General features: G+C 40.4%; 1 protein-coding gene across 1 annotated transcript; it reads right to left on the reverse strand.

The window, feature by feature from the left end:
- Nucleotides 1–3,416: 3,416 nt before the first annotated feature.
- Nucleotides 3,417–21,923, reverse strand: FAM199X (family with sequence similarity 199, X-linked). The gene is made up of 6 exons (XM_054039506.1): nucleotides 21,544–21,923; nucleotides 17,769–17,988; nucleotides 12,621–12,770; nucleotides 12,083–12,244; nucleotides 10,409–10,669; nucleotides 3,417–9,375 (listed from the first exon to the last, which is right to left on the reverse strand). The coding sequence occupies exons 1-6, from the start codon at nucleotides 21,723–21,725 to the stop codon at nucleotides 9,205–9,207; spliced, it is 1,146 nt and encodes a 381-aa protein (XP_053895481.1). The 5' UTR covers nucleotides 21,726–21,923; the 3' UTR covers nucleotides 3,417–9,204.
- Nucleotides 21,924–22,783: the final 860 nt, after the last annotated feature.

The raw sequence follows: 22,783 nt of genomic DNA on the forward strand, positions 1-22,783 counted from the left end.
TCAAACCTGACCACAGGGCAAGGCTTTCAAGCAGGTGAGGTCTTTCCTGGGCAGAGCACCTAAACTCTAAAACGGGTAAGTAACCTTTCAGAAGTGGTTTGCTGAGTCTTCATTTATTCAGTCTAATTTAAGGTTTCACATGCCGGTAATACATGTTAATGTTTTGAGAAGGTCTCTTTCTACAAGTCTATATATAATATAACTAAACTACTGTTGTATGTAAAGTAAATAAGGTTTTTTAAATGTTTAAGCTTCATTTAAAATTTAATTAAAATGAAGATCTTATTAGTTTAGTGTGATCCTTGCCCTGGCTTTTCCTTGCTGCGTCTTCCAATGTCTGGCACGTATTTGGATACTTTAAGCTGCGCCCAGGCTTCTGCGTGATCAGTTGTTAACCGGTGCCGAGAGGGACAGAGGACAGATTTCGTGTGTGAAAATACCTGTTCACACAGATACGTGGATCCAAATGCTGAAAGCATTGCAAATGCAATTTTCTTCAAACAGTAAAATTTCACTGGCAGGGATGTCCAGCAGGTCAGAATAGAGGCCCCAGGGTCTCTCTCCGTACCTTCAAGTGCACTCCGCTGATCTCCAAACTTTGATGCCCACAATTCTGAGCTTTTTAACTGAATGAGCTGCGTTTTGAAATCTTCAACACTCATCCACTGAAATACAGACAAATCCAAGTCCCTTTTGTTGAACTTTTCAGGTTTAATTAGGAAAGAAAGCATTGGGCCAAATCGCTGGAAATCTTGAAATGTCAGAAAATTCTGATGTCTGTTCTTGCATGTACATTCTAATCTTAATGTCAAACGCAGTGCGCTGTTCCACGTGGCGTGACTGTGATGTAAGCAGCAAATCAGGACTTAAAAATAACCTATCACAGTGGTGCTGGAACAATTTTTAAGGTGGGGGTGCTGAGCTGTGCCCCCTCTTGCCCCGTCTACACCCCTCATTGCCCAGGCTGGGGGCAGTGGGCCACAGGTGGGGGTGGCTGCAGAGACCCAGGCCAGCGGCCGGGACGTCAGCAGAGCCCCCTGGACCCGTGGCAGGCAGCGAGCTGAGCAGGGCCGGCAGACGGAACCCCAGCTGGCAGGGGGCGGGTGGCCAGCCAGTACTCCAGGCCAGCAGCGGAGCCCCCGGGGCCGGTAGCCAGGACCTGGGCAGTGTGAGTGCCACAGAAAATCAGCTCACGTGCCATAGATTGCCTACTCCTGCTCTAAAACAGCAAGACATTGCTTCGCTCTGCTGGAGCTTAGGGGTTCCAGGGGCAGGCACATCTAGCAAGCAGTGGTTCTGGGCAAGTACCTGCCTCAGAAATTCTCTCCCTCCTGCCTGAATTTTCTTCAGCATACAAAGCTGGCTATTTGTGCAGCATCATGAGGAGGATAATGATACAGCCATTGTAGATAAGACTCTTTGTACTAGAGCGTAATACTGTCCAGGAACAGTAGGGCCATGAGCTCCCAGCATGTGCTGAGACTCCAGGGGAAAAGAACACCCTAGTCAGCAGTTGTATCTATATTAAGGAAAGATGTTTAATGAGGGTAAAGGGCACCACACAGACACAAGTAGAAAGTGAAGCATTTTGTTTACCTACAGAACAGGTTCAGCAGAGGCAGCAATCCAAGTTTCCCCAAGTCACCAACGAACGAGCCCCAAACTTTACCTGGAATAATCAGTGAAAGGGTAGGAGGCAGCACCGCTGCCATTTTTCTGAGGGTACCAACTGCCACGATCTGAGTTTTGTGATGTAAATACCTGCCCAGCAGAAGGAACTGGATTCAGACTATTTCATTTCACATCAACCACCTAGTCATGCAGCTGTTAGCAACTTTCAGCTAATGTTCAGCAGTACTGGATTTGAACCAAAGTTCAAGAGACTTAAAAGTATTCCCTATTAACTACAGATAGGGTAGACATCCAACTCCCAAATGCAAGGACCATCAACAGAGAAAAATTATGGCAATGTCACCTATTTAAAAAAAAAGCTAAATTAAACATTTACAAAAAAACACCTGAAGTGTAAATTTAATTGTAAAAGATAGATACCACATTCTTTTATAGGTTTCTCTCTCCTACTAAAACACTTTAGAGCATGAATCAGTCATCCTGATAACAAGTATAACTCTTCTCTTTGAGGAATAAAGAAAAGGAACTGAATAAAGAACAAGTCTGTTAAACTGCACTGTCAGAGAAGGTAAATAATACAATCACAGAACTCCCTCTAGTGGAAACAGACAAAGTTAAAAACCTTAACTTTTCTAGATTGCAATTGCAATACTTTGAGATTAAATTGCTCCATTTTAATTGGTAAACTGAGGAGTCAATTCCATGACAAATTCTGAAGCATAGCAGACTACACAAGGCCTTGCCTCTATGGTTCTGAATGTATCTATTTAGGAGATGTCTTCACTAGTTATCTCAAGTAATCAGCAGCCAGGCCTGAGCACCCAGGTTAGCCTGGCCCAGGTGTGAACCACCACACTGCAAAGCTCTCACTGATGCTGCAGCCAGTAGTATGTGTCACTAGTACTTCAGTAGGCTTGTCCCATGGTTCTTTGTTTTACCGTAGCAGAGCCACTTGATTCCTTTCCAGTGAATTGTGGGAGAACTTGTCTGTCCTTCCAGGCATACAAGGGGAAGTGTGGGAAAGCACTGGAGGACTATCAGCCCTCAAGTGGTTTTACCTGCATCTTCACTATAAAGTAGGTGGATTACCTGCCTGACTGAAAGCCTCAGTTGGGTTTTAGCCAATACCCCAGGATAGGCCAGCTAGCCTGGATTGAAAGCACCACTAAACTCAGATCAGAGGTTTGTATGTGGGGATAGATTAACGCTGCAGTAAGAATGTACAGTTAAAGACTTCCTCTCCCTATGCACAGCACCATGATCGTAGAGAACAAATGAGAACTTTTGGTGACAGTCTGTAGGTGAAAAAACAAAGAGGAGTCCTTGTGGCACCTTAGAGACTAAGGAATTTATTTGGGCATAAACTTTTGTGGGCTAGAACAAGGTTATGCCCAAATAAATTCCTTAGTCTCTAAGGTGCCACAAGGACTCCTCTTTGTTTTTGCTGATACAGACTAACACAGCTACCACTCTGAAACCTGTAGGTGCAAAGTCACTGATTAAAGCCAGAGCATTTTTGCTAGTGGGTCTCAGGTTAAGTAACTCATTTCCTCTGATCCGTCAGAGTTCAGCTGAAAGCACATCTGCTTTAGTCAAGTGTATGTTTTACTATGAACCTTTGCTGGGTTATTTATTATGAACAAGTAGGGCTGTACATGCTGTCTACTACCAAAGGCAGCTTAAACATGCTGCATTTATTTATGCCATCTGCCCAGAGGCCGGGCAATGGGCACATAAACCTCATGTCAAACTTTATTGTTCAAAACAAGACACCACATTGTCAGTTTCATCAGCACATCTTTGCTATGTTATTTTTAATTCCAACCCGTACTTTGATGTTCACATGACTATTTTAAATACAATGAAGAGCTGAAAATAAAGTCAGTCACCAGTGTTGCAGTTCTTCACAACTTCCGAAAAAAAGCTTTCTATAAACATTGTGGCAAGTAGGTACAGAATTTACAAAGGACAGTTTTATGTACAAAAGTGCATTGTTGCAATAAATGTAGCAGAAACCCTGGAAAAATAGCTCCAATTTAACATTTCATACATTATAAATCTTAAGACTATTTGAAGCAGATTTTTCAAATGAGACAACTTCCTCCTTGCTTTAGTTATGACCTTTAGTCTCAGGGTTCCAACATCACTGACCTTTTAGAATGAATTAATTTGAAAATTTTAACCACCTTATGAAATGTTTTAAAGCTCGCTGCATTTCTCTTCTCTGGCTAAGATTCATTCAGACCGAAGCGTCAAACGTACAAGGTTTGAGTTTGGCTAAAATCTGCACTTCACGAATCAAAGGCTGCAAGAATGGGACTTTATGCACACAACCCATTTCATCTAAGTTTTCCATGCACAAGAATTGCAGGATTAATTAGTCAACAAAGTAGTGACCATTAGGCCAGATAGTCTTAAATGCTGGCCATGAGAAACTGAGGGCTAACACGACGCTTCAGACATCTAGAACAAATTTTTAGAAATCACCAATATTTAAAGGTCAACATGTCAACCTACTTTTGAAGTTCAAGCAGCCATATAGGAAGAGTACAGGCTTCAGACCTTTCAGCAACTCAGATCAATATATATTGTCAAATTTATACACATTTTTCCACATCTAGTAGGTACTCTTTAATAGTTTAAATGCATATGTATAAATTTAAGCAATAGTTTCTAGAGAAAGATCTCCACAGGTTTTATTGACCACAATATAAAAAAAGTTCACATTCAAAAACTAAATATTGAACCAAGAGAAGAGATCTGATTTTTGCTTCTTGTTCTCAGTAAGCATTCTGTACTGAACGTAAGTTTATCTTTTAATCTAATTAAATTTGTCAGGCTGTTAAAGGAAGAAAATACTGAAACCATTTCAAACAAAACAAAAGATGAAATTAGCTATACATATACAAAAAGTGAACAGGTCTGTCAGGCAGTTTTTTCTTCCTCACGTTTAATCATGCGCAAGACTTCTGCTTTTTTTTTTTTTTTTTTTAAACAGTCCTCTTGCAGTTTGATTTTCAGTGCTCCTTCTAAGCCTTTATAAAGAAATAATTCCCAGGCAAACTGCTAATGTTCTTGCAGAGTTTAAATGGATTACATTTATATCACAGCTGTTACAAAGCTCAAGATAGCCACAGAACCAATACTCAGGAACCAAATAACTATTAGCACTTCCTTCTCCACTTGTACATTGCTTCCAAGATTTAAATTTCCATCAAGGGATAAAAAGCAGGATTGGACTTTTAAAAAAGCAGTTCAAAGATCTAAAATTTTAACAGTTTGGCTTCTTTCTGTATCTCCGATGTCAGTCCTACAAAGACCAGATGGGTTGACAAATCGCAGTAGTAACTAACATCCATGTTGCAAAACTTAAATATTCTTTTCAACCACAAACCCATAAATTAGATTGACACCATGGGCAAGTACGTGATGAGAATGACATTGCATTTTATAAGTGAAGACCAAAATCATTGACAAAAAAAACGCTGGTGCTGAAAAAAAGTTGTTTGTTCAAATGTGAGAACTGAAATCTATGAAGGGACAGAAGTATTTAACTTTTTACATTCTGTTATGCCTTTTGTTCTTGGAGCTATTTTCCCTCCAGCTCAGATACACAATCTCAAAGTGTAAATAAGCACCTCAGAAAAAAGAAATTATCTAGAGCCTTATTTTCTGAGGTGCGGAGCACTCGGCCTCTGATGGACTGGTTTTACAAGACAGAGATAAGAAAGTCAAAACATTTAGTTGCATGAGATAAAGAAATGAAGACTGTTCAGTTTGGTGACCAAAGAACCACACAGTTATAACTGAATAACCAATAATGTAAGATTTTACTTGAGTTGCAGGATGCTAAAAACTACAAATTATTAAAGCACCATTTTGGCACCTTTTGGAAGCCACTTTTTCCTCCACCCTTCTTGACTACCATCATCAAATTACACAATGAGGAGCTGAACTCTCCAGGTGATGGTGAACCACCACCACCACCACCAGGCCAAAATAGTTCTGGAAACTATTCATCCAAGTTGATGAAAACTGGAACTATTTAACCATTAAGTTTAAATGTAGGTTTACACTTTATTTCATATAGGACCACTCACACACCAGGATAGAAATGCTATTTCTTTTCCTCTCATTTTGTACTGTAAAATATTAATGAAGAATTATATTGGCTAACATTTAAATTGAGGACTCATTCTGCTCTTCATTTTTTAAAAAAAATTGTCAGATTTTGTCTAGGAGGGACCTATTTTAATTAATCCATTTTGTAATAATTTTAATTTTGTATTTTCTTTTTCCAATTCATAATTTTAAACAAATGTCAGACTCACTTTAAGGCACATTTAAAGTGATATATCCTCATTATGACAAATGGGGCTATACACATCCTTATATACAGAGGTGAGAACTTAAATTAAAGCTTGGAGGCTAGTACAACCCGTCTTGTTTTAGTATTCTAGTATTTTCAAACAAAAAACTAATGTTTTGAATGATATCCAGTTTAAAACCATTATAAAAATAAGTGAAGGATTTCACATAACATTTACCAAACGACAAACAGATAAAAATAGGAAAGCCTCAGGCTTTCCATTCCTTTCGGTGAAGTTTCCCATTTCATAGGAATTCTGCTACTGCACATAATCACTATAGCAAGGTCTTCCTCAAACAACTTAAGGTTTAGATTTAGAAATTTATTATTTAGAAAAATTAACTAACTTGCCGTTCTGGTAAGTCAGGGTGACAAACTGCTTTGGGGTTCACACTAACATTTACTCTACTCTGAAGTTGGTAATAAGTGACTCAAAAGAGTTGCATCTCATCAAAATGAGGGTCACCTCTTGCAATAAAAACTAAGAATTTTACACTTTGAAGAGCAGACTTGCTGAGACAGAAAAATAAAGTGACACTTTCACGCCCCCAAAAATTGAGATATTGCACCCTTCTTACAATTAATTTCAGCGTTTCAACGCTCTATGTGGCAACCAATGTGCAATTTTCTTTAGATAAAGATGCATATTTCAAAGCCACTGTAGAAAATAAAGCTTGTACTGAACTGCAGTAGATACCTATATGGATTACGTGAAATGTTTCATGATGAATTTGTGAACTTCTGCCACAAGGGTTCAATAATTGGCCCTGAAATTAGCAGTATTAACAGCAATACAATTTCAGCTATCCTCCATCTCAGAAACTTGTTAACAGAAAACATAAGGATTATTTGGTTTGAGTTACACTTAACACTACAAACAAGATTTACTATTAGAGTTTATGGGATTGTTTTTGTATTTTACTATTGCAACCGTGTATAATAGACAAGTAATAATAATAAAAAAAAGCTCACTGCCCAGGACAAGTTACCAGTATATTCAAATGACAAGACAGAAATGACATAGATATTTGAATTTTAAAACGGACAATTAAGATATTTCTCATTGCCACTGAAGACAGTGGGCAATCAAACTTGTTAGTGACTTCTGAAGGATCAACTGAGCAGGAGAGTTTACATTTACTATTTTGACTGTGGGCCTCTCTCTTATTGAAGCCCTTTCATTTGGCACATGGCATTATACATACTTAAAGGAATAAATACCTACTAGACATTTCAGATCTCCAATATATTTTGCATCAATTCACAGGTGGTCCATGTTCTGGAGTTTGTAGTCAGAACAGTAATACACCTATCATTTACTATCAAACAAATATTTCCAAAGATGCTACAGTCTAAACGTATGTCGTCACATACATGTATGGAAGTTTTTACTTTTGATCTTCCACTGAAATGTGATCTCAACTGTAGTATCATTGTTAACATTTTCTTTGTCCCCAGATTTTTTCTCTTTAATTTAACTTTTGCAGAAAACAATAAAATTCTACTGTCAGGACTAATTTAAGGCCCAATCATGCAAACATTTGCATTGGTGGATAGTCACATGGAGTTGATAGGACTACTCACATGTGTAAAAAGTTATTCATGAGCAGAGTTAGGTCCCAATCCTGAAAATGTACACTTCAGGACTCCTGTTTTCTGAGGCCACATTAAATTGACAGTAAGAGAAACTCATTATCTCCAGAGTGAACCAGTCTAAATGATATTCATGAAGCACCAACATAAATCAGAAAGGTCACCTTTCTGAATTCAGAACTGGGTCATTCTAGTCACCTCTTTCACCTCTAACAGTTGCATTTGAATGAACGCAGCCATTTTTTTCCAAAACAAAAGATGAACCCAACAACAAACATTTCCATAATAAAGTCAGGAATTCATTTACTAATTGTCAAGAATAAAATCATCTCAATTTGAGTTTCCAGGTGCAGAAGTAAAAACTAAAAGGTGTGTCTTGTTCTCCTCAGCAACACTTATTCAAAAGGCTATACAACAAAACCAGCACTCTGTGAGTTAGATTAGCAATGATACAACACCTCCTAAAAAAGTTCAGTCACCTTAAACTATCCTGCAAGTGGTAAATAAACTGGCAGCATACAGTTAAAACACAATGCTGCATCAATAATTAGGTTCTCTTGCCAACAACAACAGCATATAGTTATTCTTACATATGGTTTTGGCCACAAAGAAATATCTAGCAAGTTTGGGCATCAGTTGTTTGCACTTTGGTTTCCAGTAACACTTTTTAAGACTTTTTTTTATGAATGGTATTCTATGACTGAACCATAGATATTAGTGTAATGTATGAGATTTTCATTTTTTAGGGTTGTTTTTTTTCTTAACATCAAGAAAGAGGATGTACTGATTAACCATTAATAACAAATAAAACTATCAAAGGAACCAAAAAACTAATCATTCAAATATTGAGGAGCAAGATAACCTTTTAGAGACTAAGTTTTACATCTTAAAGAACAGCCAATTCCTCCTAGAAAAAATTTTACTTTTGAAAATGACCATTTTCTACTACATTTTGTTACTAGCTGACATTTGCATTACAGTTTGAAGTTGCTTCTGCTTATTACTTCCCAATGACTTCATAATTCTTTAAGTGAAATCATAACCATAATTTCCAAAAAATCCAATTTAATTTCATGAAGTATTAGGATTTGATATGGTGAGGGGCAAGAACAGAGTAACTTATAGAACTAAGATCCTGTTTTCATGAAAACAAACCTCCTAATAAGAAATAAGGGAACCCACAGAACAAGATAAAGGTGTGATTTCCTATTTAGAAACAGTTTTTTTCAAATTTTGCTATCAGTATCAGTGTGTCTAAGCGAGTACCAACCTATTTAACAGAACAATCCATTGCAGTTAGCTTCTTGAAACCAAATATCATACAAACCTAATTCAGTGGCTTATTTTTTAGACAGTATCTTCTCAGCAGCTTGTTAAAGTCACTGTGAAATTGTCTGTTGCAGTCTCAATCTTAGACAAAATTGTTAGTCTTAAAGAGTTAGCTCACTCTAATAAATTATAAATGTTCAAATTATTAAAATTACACTCAATAGAGGGTTCTGTTTGATACATTGTTAGCTCTGTCCTAATCAAAATTTTGGTCAAGAAACGTATGTAAACAAAGATAATACACTTAAGGCTTAGAAAGAACACTGATAAATTCATCCCTGTCACATTAAAACATCCACATCTCCTTCATGGTCCTCCTCAGTCACTTTTAAAGAGAGCACTTCTTCATTAAGAAACAATCCGCTCAGTCTTTCCTTACGAGCCTGTCTCTGCTCTTTCAGCTGTCTCTTGCGTAAAGCCTTTTGCTGGAGCTTCCGTTGCTTAGAACGTTTCTGTCAAAATAAAGACAAATGGCAAAATGAGTTCTTGTATATCTAAACTACTGGAATAAATGGTCCTTTATTAGAAACATTAAAGGTGGATTTTAGTGAACATAAAACTGCTCTGAGAAGTGACTAAAAAAAGGCACCCTTACTCAGATCTATTACATGTGTTTATTCAAAAATCATACTTAATTTTGTCACTAAAATAAGCAACTTTTTACTGTTTAGCCATGCAGAGCCAATGCAACTAAGAGTGAACAAAATGCAAATTCTATTCCATGTTGTGCATTGTCGAAACTTTTAAGTATCTATCAGTTATATTTGTGCAAGCTCACTGGAAGGTAAAACTGAGCCTTTGAGATGAAGAACCTTAACTATAAGTGATGAATCACGAGACCAAGAGAAATCAGCTTGTCTTAAAGCCCAGACTGAGTTTGCAAAATTGGAAGAAATATACACACAAAATGAAAATCATTGAGACACAGATGCCATAATGTTACTTTTAAAGAATCACTTCTCAGTGTACAACCATGCTTGCATGGGCAAGTAACCTATGAGAAATACGTTGAAAAAACAAAAAGAAATTAGGAAATCAGACAAGTTCTATCACAAAGATCAAGATATTCTTTAATATTCATGTATTGTGCTCTGAAAGATTAAATTGATCTTTAATCATTTCAAAGAAAGAACACATGCTTTTACCATTAAAAAAGTCAAGCTGATTTAGCAGCTCTTTAAATAGTCAAACAAAAAAATCAAACTAGTTTGAAGCCCTACCACATACACACGTCTCAAAATAATTCTTCACTTGCCAAAAAAAAGTGATGCCGAGCAATATAAGAACACCTTTAGACACTTTACTAGCGTGTCATGGGGCAGCTAGTCAAATCATTTCCTTGGGTCCTGCAACTATCAATGATACTTTTTCTTTCACTAAAAATATGACAATCAGTGCACATAAGTGACTTTAACAAACAATTGATGTGCACACTCTCTCTCTCACACACACACACACACACACACACATAATTAGGAGTTTTACTTTTGAATCCCGGATTCTCTCTGCAGCACTGGTGGATAAGTTACTATCACTGTGCGCTCGACTCATGTTGGCGCTGGAATTTGAAGCAGAGTTGCCAACACTGGAACTGCTGCTGCTTGCTGAGCTGACCATACTGGCACTGCTACTGCTGGCACTTGCACCGCTCACGCCACTGGTGCTTGCACAACTGTAGCTGCTTCTCTTCCAGCTTTCCCGTGCAGAGCGTTGTCGAGGACCGTGCTCCTTGATATAGTTTCTCACCTTCAGAGCAAAAGCATTAAAAAGGATAAAAGCTTGATTGGTACTGCACTGTTTTGTGACAGCATATTTCATGGACAAGCTGTATGTTTTATGTTTATTACAGCTAAGTTCTGGGGGAAAAAACTAAACCAAGAATAGTCTAAAACAGGGATTCAGTTGGCCAGTTAAAACTACTTATTGTAATGACACTACTAACTTCTTCACTTCGGCTTTCTTATAATAGACTTAATTAGCTAGAGAATTACTTGCCTGACATTCTTTTTACATTTCTTCCCCTTTCTATTTAAGGAATTACAAAAATTATACCACCATGTAGAAAGGTCAGCCATAGTAGTAAAAAGACAACTAACATTTGTTTAAGCAAATTATGTTTTATAAACTTATTGTACTACATAGACATATCCAGTAGTAACCCTCAGAAGAGTAGATTCTTACCCATATTAGGGGTTTTTAAGTGTTCTGAAATATGAAATGGGCATGACTCTATGAAGGACCTGAATGCTCTCAATTTCGATTGAATTCAGTAAAAGCTGAGGGTGCTTGCCATCATGCCAAAACTGGCCTGCAAAATAGGTTCAGCAATAATATAAGTGGAGGGAAAACAAAGCTTATGATAAAGATGAAGCTATGCGGTACTATCCACCTCATCAAGTGACACTAAGGGTTGGCTGAGTAGCTACTCTGCACTCGCAGTGAAGAGTTATTTTTGCTCTATTTTCTATAAGGCCAATAATCCTCTTGCTTCAATAAGTTTTTTCCCCGCAAAAAATATTCATATAGAAAGCTGCCAAATCAATCAGAAGAATTACATCATCTCTCATGAGAATTCGAGTTTTGTAAGAACAAGAAATCCAAACGCAAGAAAAAGGGTAAGCTACTTCCAAAGTAATGATCTAGCCTTTAATCAATTGCTACTCAATATATGCCTTTGGATTTTTTTAAGTTTAGTTTTTGCAAGCAAATTAAGGCCCCAATCCTGTAAACGCTTATGTAGGTGTATAAGTATAGTCACACAACCAGTACCTTCACTTTGGGACTACTAATGTGAGTGAAGTTACACACCAGAGGAAGTATTTTCAGGATTGAGGCCTAAATCTTGAAAGTTACTCAGCGAGTATTTTGTCTGAAACTGTTTCATATGCCAGAAATAACTTACCACTTCAGTCACGTTTATGTAATTAATGTGTTTCATATAAGGTCCAAGATCACATACTGATATGAAACTGTTGAAGAAAGCCAAAGTTCAACAACATACTTTGTGTTCCATCCTGCCCACTGGTACTCCGTGAACATGGAAAAAAAATTAGTCACAACCCAATAGATGATTTTCCAAGACATGTATCGAGACATACCACATGTCAGAGGGCAATGGTATCTCCAGTTCAAGAGACACATACAAAAATTTTAACCTACCTGTTTCAATTTTTCATCTGTGAGACAGTTTAATTCAATAATAAATTCGCTATCTGTAGGCGAGATCTGAGCAGTGGGATCAATAATTTTAATAATATCAAGTTGCTCTCGAAGACCCATCTCAGTACTGACTTTCCGACTCAGGTATTCAATATATTCAACCTAATAAAAACAAAATGCACAGTTATTAAAAACTGCTAGCTCTTAATATGAGTCAAAGCACAAGTAAAAGGAAGGAACCCGTACTATGTGGGATCAAAGAAATGCTCTCAAATGTTGCATTTCCTATGTTTCTTGACTCAACCTAGTTGAGAATCATCTAAGATAAAAATTCAGAATGAAAAGTAAAAGTTAACCGTCTCTATATGAACATTTGACAAGGAATTTGATCTCTCACTTCAATAGCTTTGTACAACTGTTCAAAATCATGCTTACATTTCTGTAACCAATAGAACTTTTATTAAACAATTTAATGGAGTCTTAATTATTCTGTACAACTATACTGGTTCTCTCCAATACAAATGAAAACAAAGCTTACCTGTTCATCATTTGTCATCGCGCTCCACGGGAGTTCATCAAGATTCCTATGCTTGTTTTTCTTTTTTGGAAGCAAGCACGGAGAGCTTGGAATACTAGGTATGACATCAGAAAGTACATCACTCCCACTTGCAATGTCACTGCCAGGCAACTTGTAGGTGTGCAAAGAAAAAAAAGAAACAGAACAAAATCTCAAAATATGCTAGGTAGGAGTAGAAAAATAGTCAGACCAATACTATTAACCATGCAAAATATGCCGTCAAATGGGAAAAGGATCAGTTCTTAATCCAAACAAACAATTGCCCAGCAATGATTTACAACTCCAAAGCACAAAAGTTAATTTCATGACCCATCTGCAGTAGTGAAGTGTAGCAAACTCAAACTATGCAGCTTTCTACTTCACAATTTCCCTTTTCAATTTGCGTTCAGGGAAATGGCAGAATTATGCAGCATTTCACTCTTCCCTATCCATTAACATGCTATGCTAGTATATTCTATTCCTGGGGGAATTCTGCACCACTGCGCATGAGAGGTAAATCACTGTGGGGAAGAGGGCAGGACTGGGGAAGATCCAGCTGGTGGCTCCTACCCTTGCACTGGGCTCAGCTGCTAGTCCCAGCTGGACTGGGGAGGATTGGACTTCCTCTTCCCCTGCACAGCATCCGGGAATGGGTCAGACCCACCCCCAGATTTCTCCCCCAGCTGTAGGAAGCTCTGCAAACTCCCCCGCACTTCCTGCACTCATGGCTCTTCAGCTGCAGGGAGAAGGATCCCTGTGCAGGGAGCTGCTCCCCCAATCACCCAACCCCCGTGCATCCAGACCTTCCCGCTGAGCCTTACTCCCCTGCACTCAGAACCCCTTCCTGATAAGCCCCACTCCCCCTGCACCTGGACCATGCCAACAAGCCACCCACACCCCGATCCTCACCTCACCAAGCCCCAACCAGTTGCACCTGAATGCCCACCCCACCAGGGCCGGCTCCAGGTTTTCTGCCGCCCCAAGTGGTGCAAAAAAAAAAAAAAAAAAAAAGCAAGCCGCGGCAGCGTGATCGAGCCGCTCCACTCTTCGGTGGCAATTCGGCGGCAGGTCCTTCGTTCTGAGAGGCAACTTGTAGGGACCCGCTGCCAAATTGCCGCCAAAGACCCAGACATGCCGCCCCAATAGCAGCCGGAGTGCCACCCCAAGCACCTGCTTTTTTAGCTGGTGCCTGGAGCCGGCCCTGCACCCCACTGAGCCCCACTCCCCCAGCATCTGGATGCCTCACTGAGCCCCCCACACCCAGATCCCACCCCCCGTGCTGAGCCCCAAACACCTTCACCTGGACCCCCCTACAAAGTCCCATTACTGTTGCACCCAGAACCCCCCCCAACAAGCCCCTTAGCATCCAGATCTCCCACTGAGCCGCCCGCACCCAGATGGTCCCACACAGAACCCTCTCAACCCACACCTGGATCCCCCCACACTAAGATCCTGCCTTGCTGAGCCTGCCTGCTCACACCTGGCACGAAGGGGCAGGGCCCTGGGCGGTTTCTTGGGCAGACCCGGTCCTTGTGCTGTGTCAGGGTTGGGTGCAGCTTCACCACTGAGTCCATATCCTGGAGGGGAGCTGCACAGTGATCTCCCACCTCTGTTCAGCCAGTGCCCTGTGCTCCCTAATGCCATAGTGGAGCCTCCCCATTTGACAAATAAAATTTGCAGAGTTTTATAATATTGTGTGCAGAATTTTGAATTTTTTGGCGCAGAATGCCCTCAGGAGTAATGTTCTCTATTAACGCATCATTCTCTGCCAAGCATCATCCAACAGGAATGGTCATTGTGAATGGAAATCAAGTGAACCTTATTTGCCTAAGCTCTATTAGAGTCAAACTTTTTACACCAGAAGGAATTTAAAAAAAAATAATTAGCCAAATACAAGCTGGTTAAGCCGGCACTATTGGAGCCGTGCTAGAGCAGCTGGCTATGAACACACTGCCTTCTCTGATGGAGTTCTGTCCAATTTCACTCAGTGAGGTTTTACATGGGCTGCAGCCAACTACATCAATCTGGAGCCTTGCCACGTGGCTAATGAATTCTAATGAGAAGGGTTTTAGTCCTTCATTGAGGATTGTTAATGCTTCCCATTGTGAAGCTATACTTAAATAGCATATGAAGAAGCGCCTGCTCAGAAAATCACCACTAGTCAATTATTGGACAGTCTCTTACTCACCAATTTTAAGGAAGCTCAGTGACAGAGTGGTACTAAAGAAACTTCAGACAAATATTGAGGTTGAGGGCGCCCTCAACTAATGCCAGATTTCAGAGGTGGGGACAGGCCAAACTCAACTACAATGGAAGCAATGCTGATGGCTAAGGAGAAGTATCTGGGCAGAACTAGCAAAGGTGAAAAGACCACCTTCCATTTGTGTGGGTGTAGGTCCAACCTTTGTCAACAGTTTGCAGTCTGGATTTTATCACTACACCTGAGGTCTCAGCTATTACCTGTAGCACATACTATCTTTTTTCGTGTATGGCTGGCCTGGAGGTTGTGATCATTGTTTTCTGAGGCATCCCCAAACCAGTGATCCATGTTTATTACCTCCAGACTGCATTACTGCAACATATGCTACTTGGGTCTAGCCTTGAAAAGTCCCTAAAAGCTTCAGTTAGTGCAGGATGCAGCACAAACCTTTTGTCCGCAATGGCTACTTACTCACTTCTGTGCTGAGTACCATTCAAGAAGATATTTATAATCTGGAACTTCTCTCTCCTCCATCACATGAGTAACTCTGTCAATATATGTAGCTTAAACTTCCCATGGCAGGGCAAAGTGCTCCTTCTAGAAGTCCACCACAGCCAGAGTTTAACATGCTTCAGGGCAGTACAATACTTATCTGTTTGGTCAAATTTCTGAGAATGTTTTATTTAGTTTATCAATAGGAAGTGGAGGAACGGGGTTTAATTGCTGACCTTTACATTGAAAAGCTGGTATTTTATAACTAGTTTCTTTTATAAAATAAGGTGCTCAGATGCTTAGAGAAGGGAAGCAACAAATTTATAAATTAATTTTAAAATGGTTATTGCAATTGGTTTAAATTGATTTTATGGATTTAAGTTTACTTTGATTAGATTTTGGTTTTCAAAATTGCATGTGTTATATACATACCAATTCCTGGAACATGCAGAATTTGAGTTTTTCACATTTAAAAAAAAAGTGTTAATACATAAATGTTTTGGAGGTTTATTTTAAAAAGATGGACTTCTTTGTTCATTCCTATTAACATAAATAACACTCTTAAAAAGACTATTCAAAAGTTTAGAAATAAAACTCAAATGATAGTACATTGTTACTTAAACCCAGGAGGCCCTAATGTTGCAGAAATACTATTATTGTCATTTAAGGATGGTAATTCATTGTTTTAGATCCTACAAAGATGAACGTATGCACATATAAAAAATGATAGCTTTAAATTGCAACGGGACGCCCTAAAATAAAGGTATTTATTAAATTTTTGGGTAATATTATTCAGTTTACTATCTTTTGTTTATTGAGCCACGATTCTAATTATTAGGTTATTTATTAAAAATAAGACATTCTGAACCATACAGTTCTAATTACCTGCACGTTTGTGTACCCAGGGAACCCATAATTAACTTGTCATAATTACAGGTGTTTAATAGAAGTTATATAATTGGGAATATTTTCCATTGTAAAATAAACAAACATTCAATTCCAAAAGTATGGTTTGAGAAGATTGGAAACCTATTTATTTGTTCTCTATACAGTAACTACACAAGAAACCTGTATCATGTTTTTTTTTCCTGTAAGCAACAGCTGAATAATAACTAGCTTCATTTGTACAACTGACATGTAATTTCTGATCCACTTCAAGTGCAAATGTGACAACTGAATTACTCACTTACGGAATTTGCTGTGTAAGGTGGTAAAAGCAATGAAAAATCTTTTCCAAAGCTCTACAAGTCCAGTCAAGTAGGTCTCTTCTAGCAAACGCTTACAGAAAAATGTCCAGTAACTACTCAAAAGGAAAGCTGCCAGCTAATCAACTAACCAGAAAACTCTCTTTTAAAATTACAATCCCACTGTGTCCACCTGGTAATTAATATTTCACATCTCAATGAGGAACTAAGTCATCCAGGTAATTTTCTGAGGTATTTCTATAAGCTGCATTATAAAACTGCAATTGGAATTCTTTTTGTATAAAGGGATATAGTTGGAAATTGGGATTCTAAAGCTGCAGTAAGAAACATGGAGCTACTTTCAGCTAATGCTATCCTACACAACGTCACTTACAGCTTCTCTTTTGCAGGATATCTGTAACATTCCTAATTCATCATGGAATGCTTAAATTGGGGTGGAGGGGGGTTAAATCACATTTGGAACAGACAGTATATTTCTATGGCCACAGAGTATTACACTGTATGACATGACTAAAGTCCATGAAAGATAAAGGGAACATTATGCTTTTAATTGATGATTACACTTATCCAAAACAGGATGTGCCATATATTTTAATTGTAGTTAAATAATCAAATCTAAACCTGTAACAGAAAGAACGTCTGCACGTTCCACAGGTGAAAGACTGCTATATGCAAAAACAAAAACAAAATTGTAAAGATACTAGATTAGAATCTGATGTCAGATCGAATTGCACGTAACAGACTGGGAGAAAAGTGACAAGGTAGCACAAAGCTCATCTTTGCACTCTTCCCATCCTTGGGCCACAGAGATTACTAACAGCCCCACAGACCCAAAAATCACAAATGGGAATTAAGAACACAGTGGCAACCCAGCCACACCGGAATGCCAATGCAAGGTAAACACAGCAGATTCCAATACACGTGCAGATGCCCCACACCAAAGGATTGGGCCTCATAGATGCAAGATATGCTGATAACTAAAAATGAACGTGACCATAACATGCAACAGCCCTATTTCAGAAGCTGGTCAGGTCTCGTCATCAAAATTCTATACGGGAACTTTGTAATAAAATGGTCTATCAAAACACTTCCTTTACTGCTGAATCTCAGTATAGGCACTGGGAGTTTATCGTGCCATCAAAGAGCCTCAGACATTTACTTCTGAGTCAAAACTGCAAACAGCAGCTAGTAGATCCCACTTCATCTGCTGTGTTGACCATAGAAATAGTTTACCTGCCACTCAAACTCGCTGTCTGACCAATCCCAGTATGTGCTAATAGAAGAGGAAACATCACTGCAGACACTACCCTCTGGGAACAGATCAAAAGATGTGAACTCCTGGTCATCCAATAGAGAGTAGCAGTCATCCTGATCACCAACTGAAACTGATGAAAACAGCTCCTCGCTGCATTCTGAGCTGGCTACACTTGTTCCACAAGAAGTCAAGTTCCACCTGCAAAGCATACCAAGCAAATTAACAGCAGTACACACACTCACCGAAAAAATGCTTTGTCCTTTGAAGATGTACATTAAAATATTCATACCTTTGCATCAGTTGTTACATGTGGATTTTGCTAGAAATAAGTTAATTCATCTAATAAGCTGCATTTAAATAGATATTAAGGGTCTAATTTACACACACAAAATCAAGAAAAACTCAAAGGATGAATACTCAGATAAAAAATTTCACCAGAGTCTTTGTATTACACATAGAGAGCCATAATTTCCTCATATTTATGAGTCTCAGATTTCTAATTAAATGTAGTTTTTAAAAATGATTTCCAGTTTGTTTAAACCTCCATTAAAAGTATTCCCATAATAGGCATGACAAAATTAAAAGGTACCAACACTAGATGAGGGAGGGAGGATGGTCTTGTTTTAAAAGACAGAACAGGGAGTCAGCAAGCATAACTCTCTCTCATGTGAGTAGAGCCCATGAAGTCAGTGCTTGCCAGGGAAACATCTGGGACTCATTTACTCAATATTTTGGACTCTGTTCTCAAAGCCAAAAAAGACATAGGATACAGAGCTTTTAATGCTAAAGACGACACAGAAAAACAGAAAGCGATCCACATGAAAAAAATCCAATACCTCAGTCAATACTAATTAAAAAGAATTATGTTATCCACAGCTTCATTATTACAAATTAGTTAATTGTGCTAAACTGGAAAGTCTGTCTGGTCCCACGGAAAGCCGTGGAACAGATTTTCACTCTGCTGACCTACTCACATGAAGTTTAGCAAGGTCAGAAAATTTGTTTCAGTATCTCAATTATTTTTCACCAATATGATGAGCAGAGACTTGACTATGTTTCACAATTGGACAGCATTCTGGCCCAATTCCAGAAGAGTTTGGAAAATTCAAAGGTTTCCAAAATTCACTGTACAAAGCCATACAAGCTACGTTTAACCTTTGAAGTTCTATTCGTTTGACATATTGATTACTATTGGAATATCCCTTTAATCACAGACTGAAGAGCAACACCTTCTGATGTGGGAAGCATGTCCCTCAGCACCTTTACTTGATTTACACATATGCTTGCTTGTCAACACTTATGTTTCTTGGATGGCATCTGCACATTCCAATAGGCCAAATATTTGCCCTAAATCTTTAATGAATGAAGACGGGTGGCCTAAATAATACTGTAATTGCCATTTCCTACGGGAAGTTCATGGTCTGTAAAAGCCACTGCTAGCCTCCTTACACTTGATCAGACACAAACACCAAAATAGTTCAAAAACTTGATGAAAGAAAAAGTGGTGTCGGGCTGCTGAACATAGTACACCTAAGTACATGAGAAATGAGAATTGCATTATATTTACTTGAAAATTCAAAAGATACAGAGCACTTGCAGACACTATGGAAGTGAGTAGAATATTCCAAAAGATGACAAGGACAAAGTGAATTAAAAAAATAATGAAGACAAGTTATATACTTTCCTAAAAAAATGAGGAACTAGCTCAAGGTGCAGAATACTGACTAGTTAACTGACAGAGGCTTGGTTACACATGCTCAGAAACTTGAATGACAGGTATGTTATAAGGAGGAACATTTAAAAATAGCCTACACATACATTTACAAGCTTGTCACTCACATTGATCCAAAGATTGATCAGAAATACATGAACCTATTGTTTAGGTCACATGCAGGCTTTATAGAAGTATAGTGCAAAAGCCCAGAGGGAGAAAATGTAATTGAATTCACACTGAGAAATGAAAGCACACTTATTTGATCATGTTTGTATTAGAATGATGGATAGCAATGCTATGATTAAGGGCCTGTCAGCTTTTCCACTGTCAACCATCTTTCTAAGGCTATATCTACATTGCAACCCTTACAACGGCACAGTTTTGCCGCTGCAACCACGCCATTGTAAGGTTCGCTGTGTGGCTGCTCTTTATCACTAGGAGCGAGACAAAATAAAACCACCTCCAATGAGGGGCGGCAGTTTCGTCAACGGCTGATGAAGCACTGCCCCCACGGGCGCTTTTCATCACTAAAACTTTTGTCATTCGGGGGATGTTTTTTCACACCCCCGAGCGACAAAAGTTTTAGCAACAAAAGTGCCAGCGTAGACAAAGCCTAAGTTAACTTATTTTAATGTAAATTGAGCTGGAAGTTGGTATGTTACTTCTCAGTCTAAATTCAAACTTTGCAAAGTACCTGTCATATTTACATTAAATAATTAAAAAAAATTAAAGTGTGGGGGAGTTAGATGCACGTGTAATGCAAAAACATTAAGTCTAAACTGAGAATCATCAAAACTATCTTGAATTGACATCTAAGGCCCAGATCTGAACGTTGTTGCAACTTTAGCGTGACTGATTATTGACGTACAAAAAGTCACTTCCGGATACACATATACAAGATCTGCTTCTTGGGTAGACAAAATTATTTTTTCATTTTGGGAATTGATTTGTTTGTATTTTGTAATAAACAGAAGTGGTAGTTTTTAGCAAAACTAGTTGAGTACTTTTGGAAGTTACACCTAACCAATGCCGTAAGACTCGATTTGCACCAGAAAAATCAAACTGTTCTTAGCCGAAGTGTGAAGACTGCACTAGTTCAAGCAGAAACATTTAGATCCATCCACTCTAGCCATTCTGACTCATGTTCTGAATCTTTGTAGGTTTGCTTTGTGCCCACACTAGTGCTGTTCTAAACTGTTTCGGCTGCAACACCCTCAGAGTTCCTATCCCACAGTTCCCAAACACAATGATTTCTAGAAGATTCAACAAGGCCACAAACGCACCATAGGATAGCTATCTGAACCATTTTAATACCAGCCATAATGTCATTAAACGAATTAGCCCTGCAGAAAGCAAGCCTAATCCAAACGGTATTTGGCATGTATGTGGGCTGGCTGTGTTTTACAAGCATGCTGGGATTGGGGTGGAGGAAAAGCAAATAGTTACTAGCATAGTAAAAAGCGACAAAGAGTCCTGTACTCGGTTTTACAGATCCGGACTAACACGGCTACCCCTCTGATACTTAGCATAGTAAGGTTTTTTTAGCTTAGTGAAGGCTTACAGGAGATGGCTGGGCAGTAATACAGGGATTTGCAAATTTCTTGGGGGTGGACGAGGAGGGAACTAAGGCACAGAAAGGCCTTATCTACACTAGGGAAACGGGTGCTATTTCCCAACCCAGCTAGCTCAATTTAAACTAGCTCAACTCTTGCCTAAACGCTCATTCTACCTGCCAAAATGGTCAGCTACTCTCTGGCGATGGAGGGGTTTCAATGAACCTGAGCCGATTGTACTAACTCTACTGGGGGGGAAAATCACCTTTACTCCTACTGGCAGATTCAGGAAAACAACTCGGTCGGGGACAACCCCATCCACCCAAGAGGCAGGGAGAGAGCTGAGCACTTACTGCCTGTGCCAGGCACAGCCAGGGGGTGAGGGCAGGGCAAGCACCACCCCACGCAGGGGAACAGCCCCCCGCCCCGTGGCCGGGCTGCCTAGAGGGGGACCCCTGGGGCGCCCCCCCCCCCCCGGCCCCGCACCTGCTGGAGTGGAAGCGGCGCAGCGGGTCGGTGCGGTGGCAGGACGAGAGCTGGCAGCCGAAGTCGCTGACATCCAGGCAGCCCTCCTCGCTCAGGCTGGCGGCCCGCGGCGGGGGCTGGTGGCAGAGCAGCGGGCAGGGCTCGTCCGGGGCCAGGAACTTCTCGTACAACGCCTCGCTCATGGCGCCGCGGGCAGGGCGGGGGGCCCGGGCGGCGGCTCGGGCTCGGGCTCGCCCGGCCTCAAGCACCTGCTGCTCTCGCGGGCCCACGGCGCCACCATGGACGGGGGCCCGGCCGGGGGAGCGCGGGGCCGCGGGCTCTGCGAGCTGCTCACACACACTGCAGCCGGGCCGCGGGAGCCGCCATTACAGGCCGGCCGGTGCCAGGCTTCAATCCGCTCCGAGCGGGAGCCAGCCGCCGCCGCTTCCGGCTCCGGGAAGAGACGGGGAGGCTGCGCCCCCTGCTGCGAGGGAGGGGAACTACGGCCCTAAGCCGCCGGTGATCAGAGCCCAGACCCGTCAACAACACCGCTGGAGAGAGACACACAGTATCCAACACCACTAGACACATACATATCCATATCCAGCAACACACACACACACAACTTATACCCAGGAGCAACCCCAGCCATGCACACAGCCCAGACCCAGCATACACCAGCCACACACACACCATACCCAGCATACACCAGCAGGGCCGGCTTTAGGAAGTGCGGGGCCCAATTCGAACATTTTCGGCGGGGCCCCGACAGGGATTACTTTAAAAAAAAAAAAAAAAAAAACGTAAAAAACACCTTTCATTTCTTCCATGTATTATTTGCTTTCCATAACTATATAAATAAAATTATATATTACATACATTGCGTAATGTATGTGGATGCATGCTAAGCCTACCTAAAGTTATTGACACACACCCCGGGACCCCTGCCCCATCCACCCCCCCTTCCCTGTCCCCTACTGTCCCCTGCCACCCCATCCAACCCTTCTTCTCATTCCTGATGGCCCACTGGGACCCCTGCCCCATCCAGCCACCCCTTCTCTCTGTCCCTGACTGCCCCTGGAACTCCTGCCCCTGACTGCCCCCCACCGCCCAACCCAACCCCTGCTCCTTCCTGACTGCCCCCCCAGGACCCGTGCCCTCATTCAATCCCCCTGTTCCCTGCCCTCTGACCACCCCAACCCCTATCCACCCCCCCACAACCCTCCGAACTCCCCTGTCCTCTTCCAACACCTGCTCCCTG

The sequence above is a fragment of the Malaclemys terrapin genome, chromosome 9 (genome assembly GCF_027887155.1).
Source record: "Malaclemys terrapin pileata isolate rMalTer1 chromosome 9, rMalTer1.hap1, whole genome shotgun sequence".
Taxonomy (NCBI): domain Eukaryota; kingdom Metazoa; phylum Chordata; order Testudines; family Emydidae; genus Malaclemys; species Malaclemys terrapin.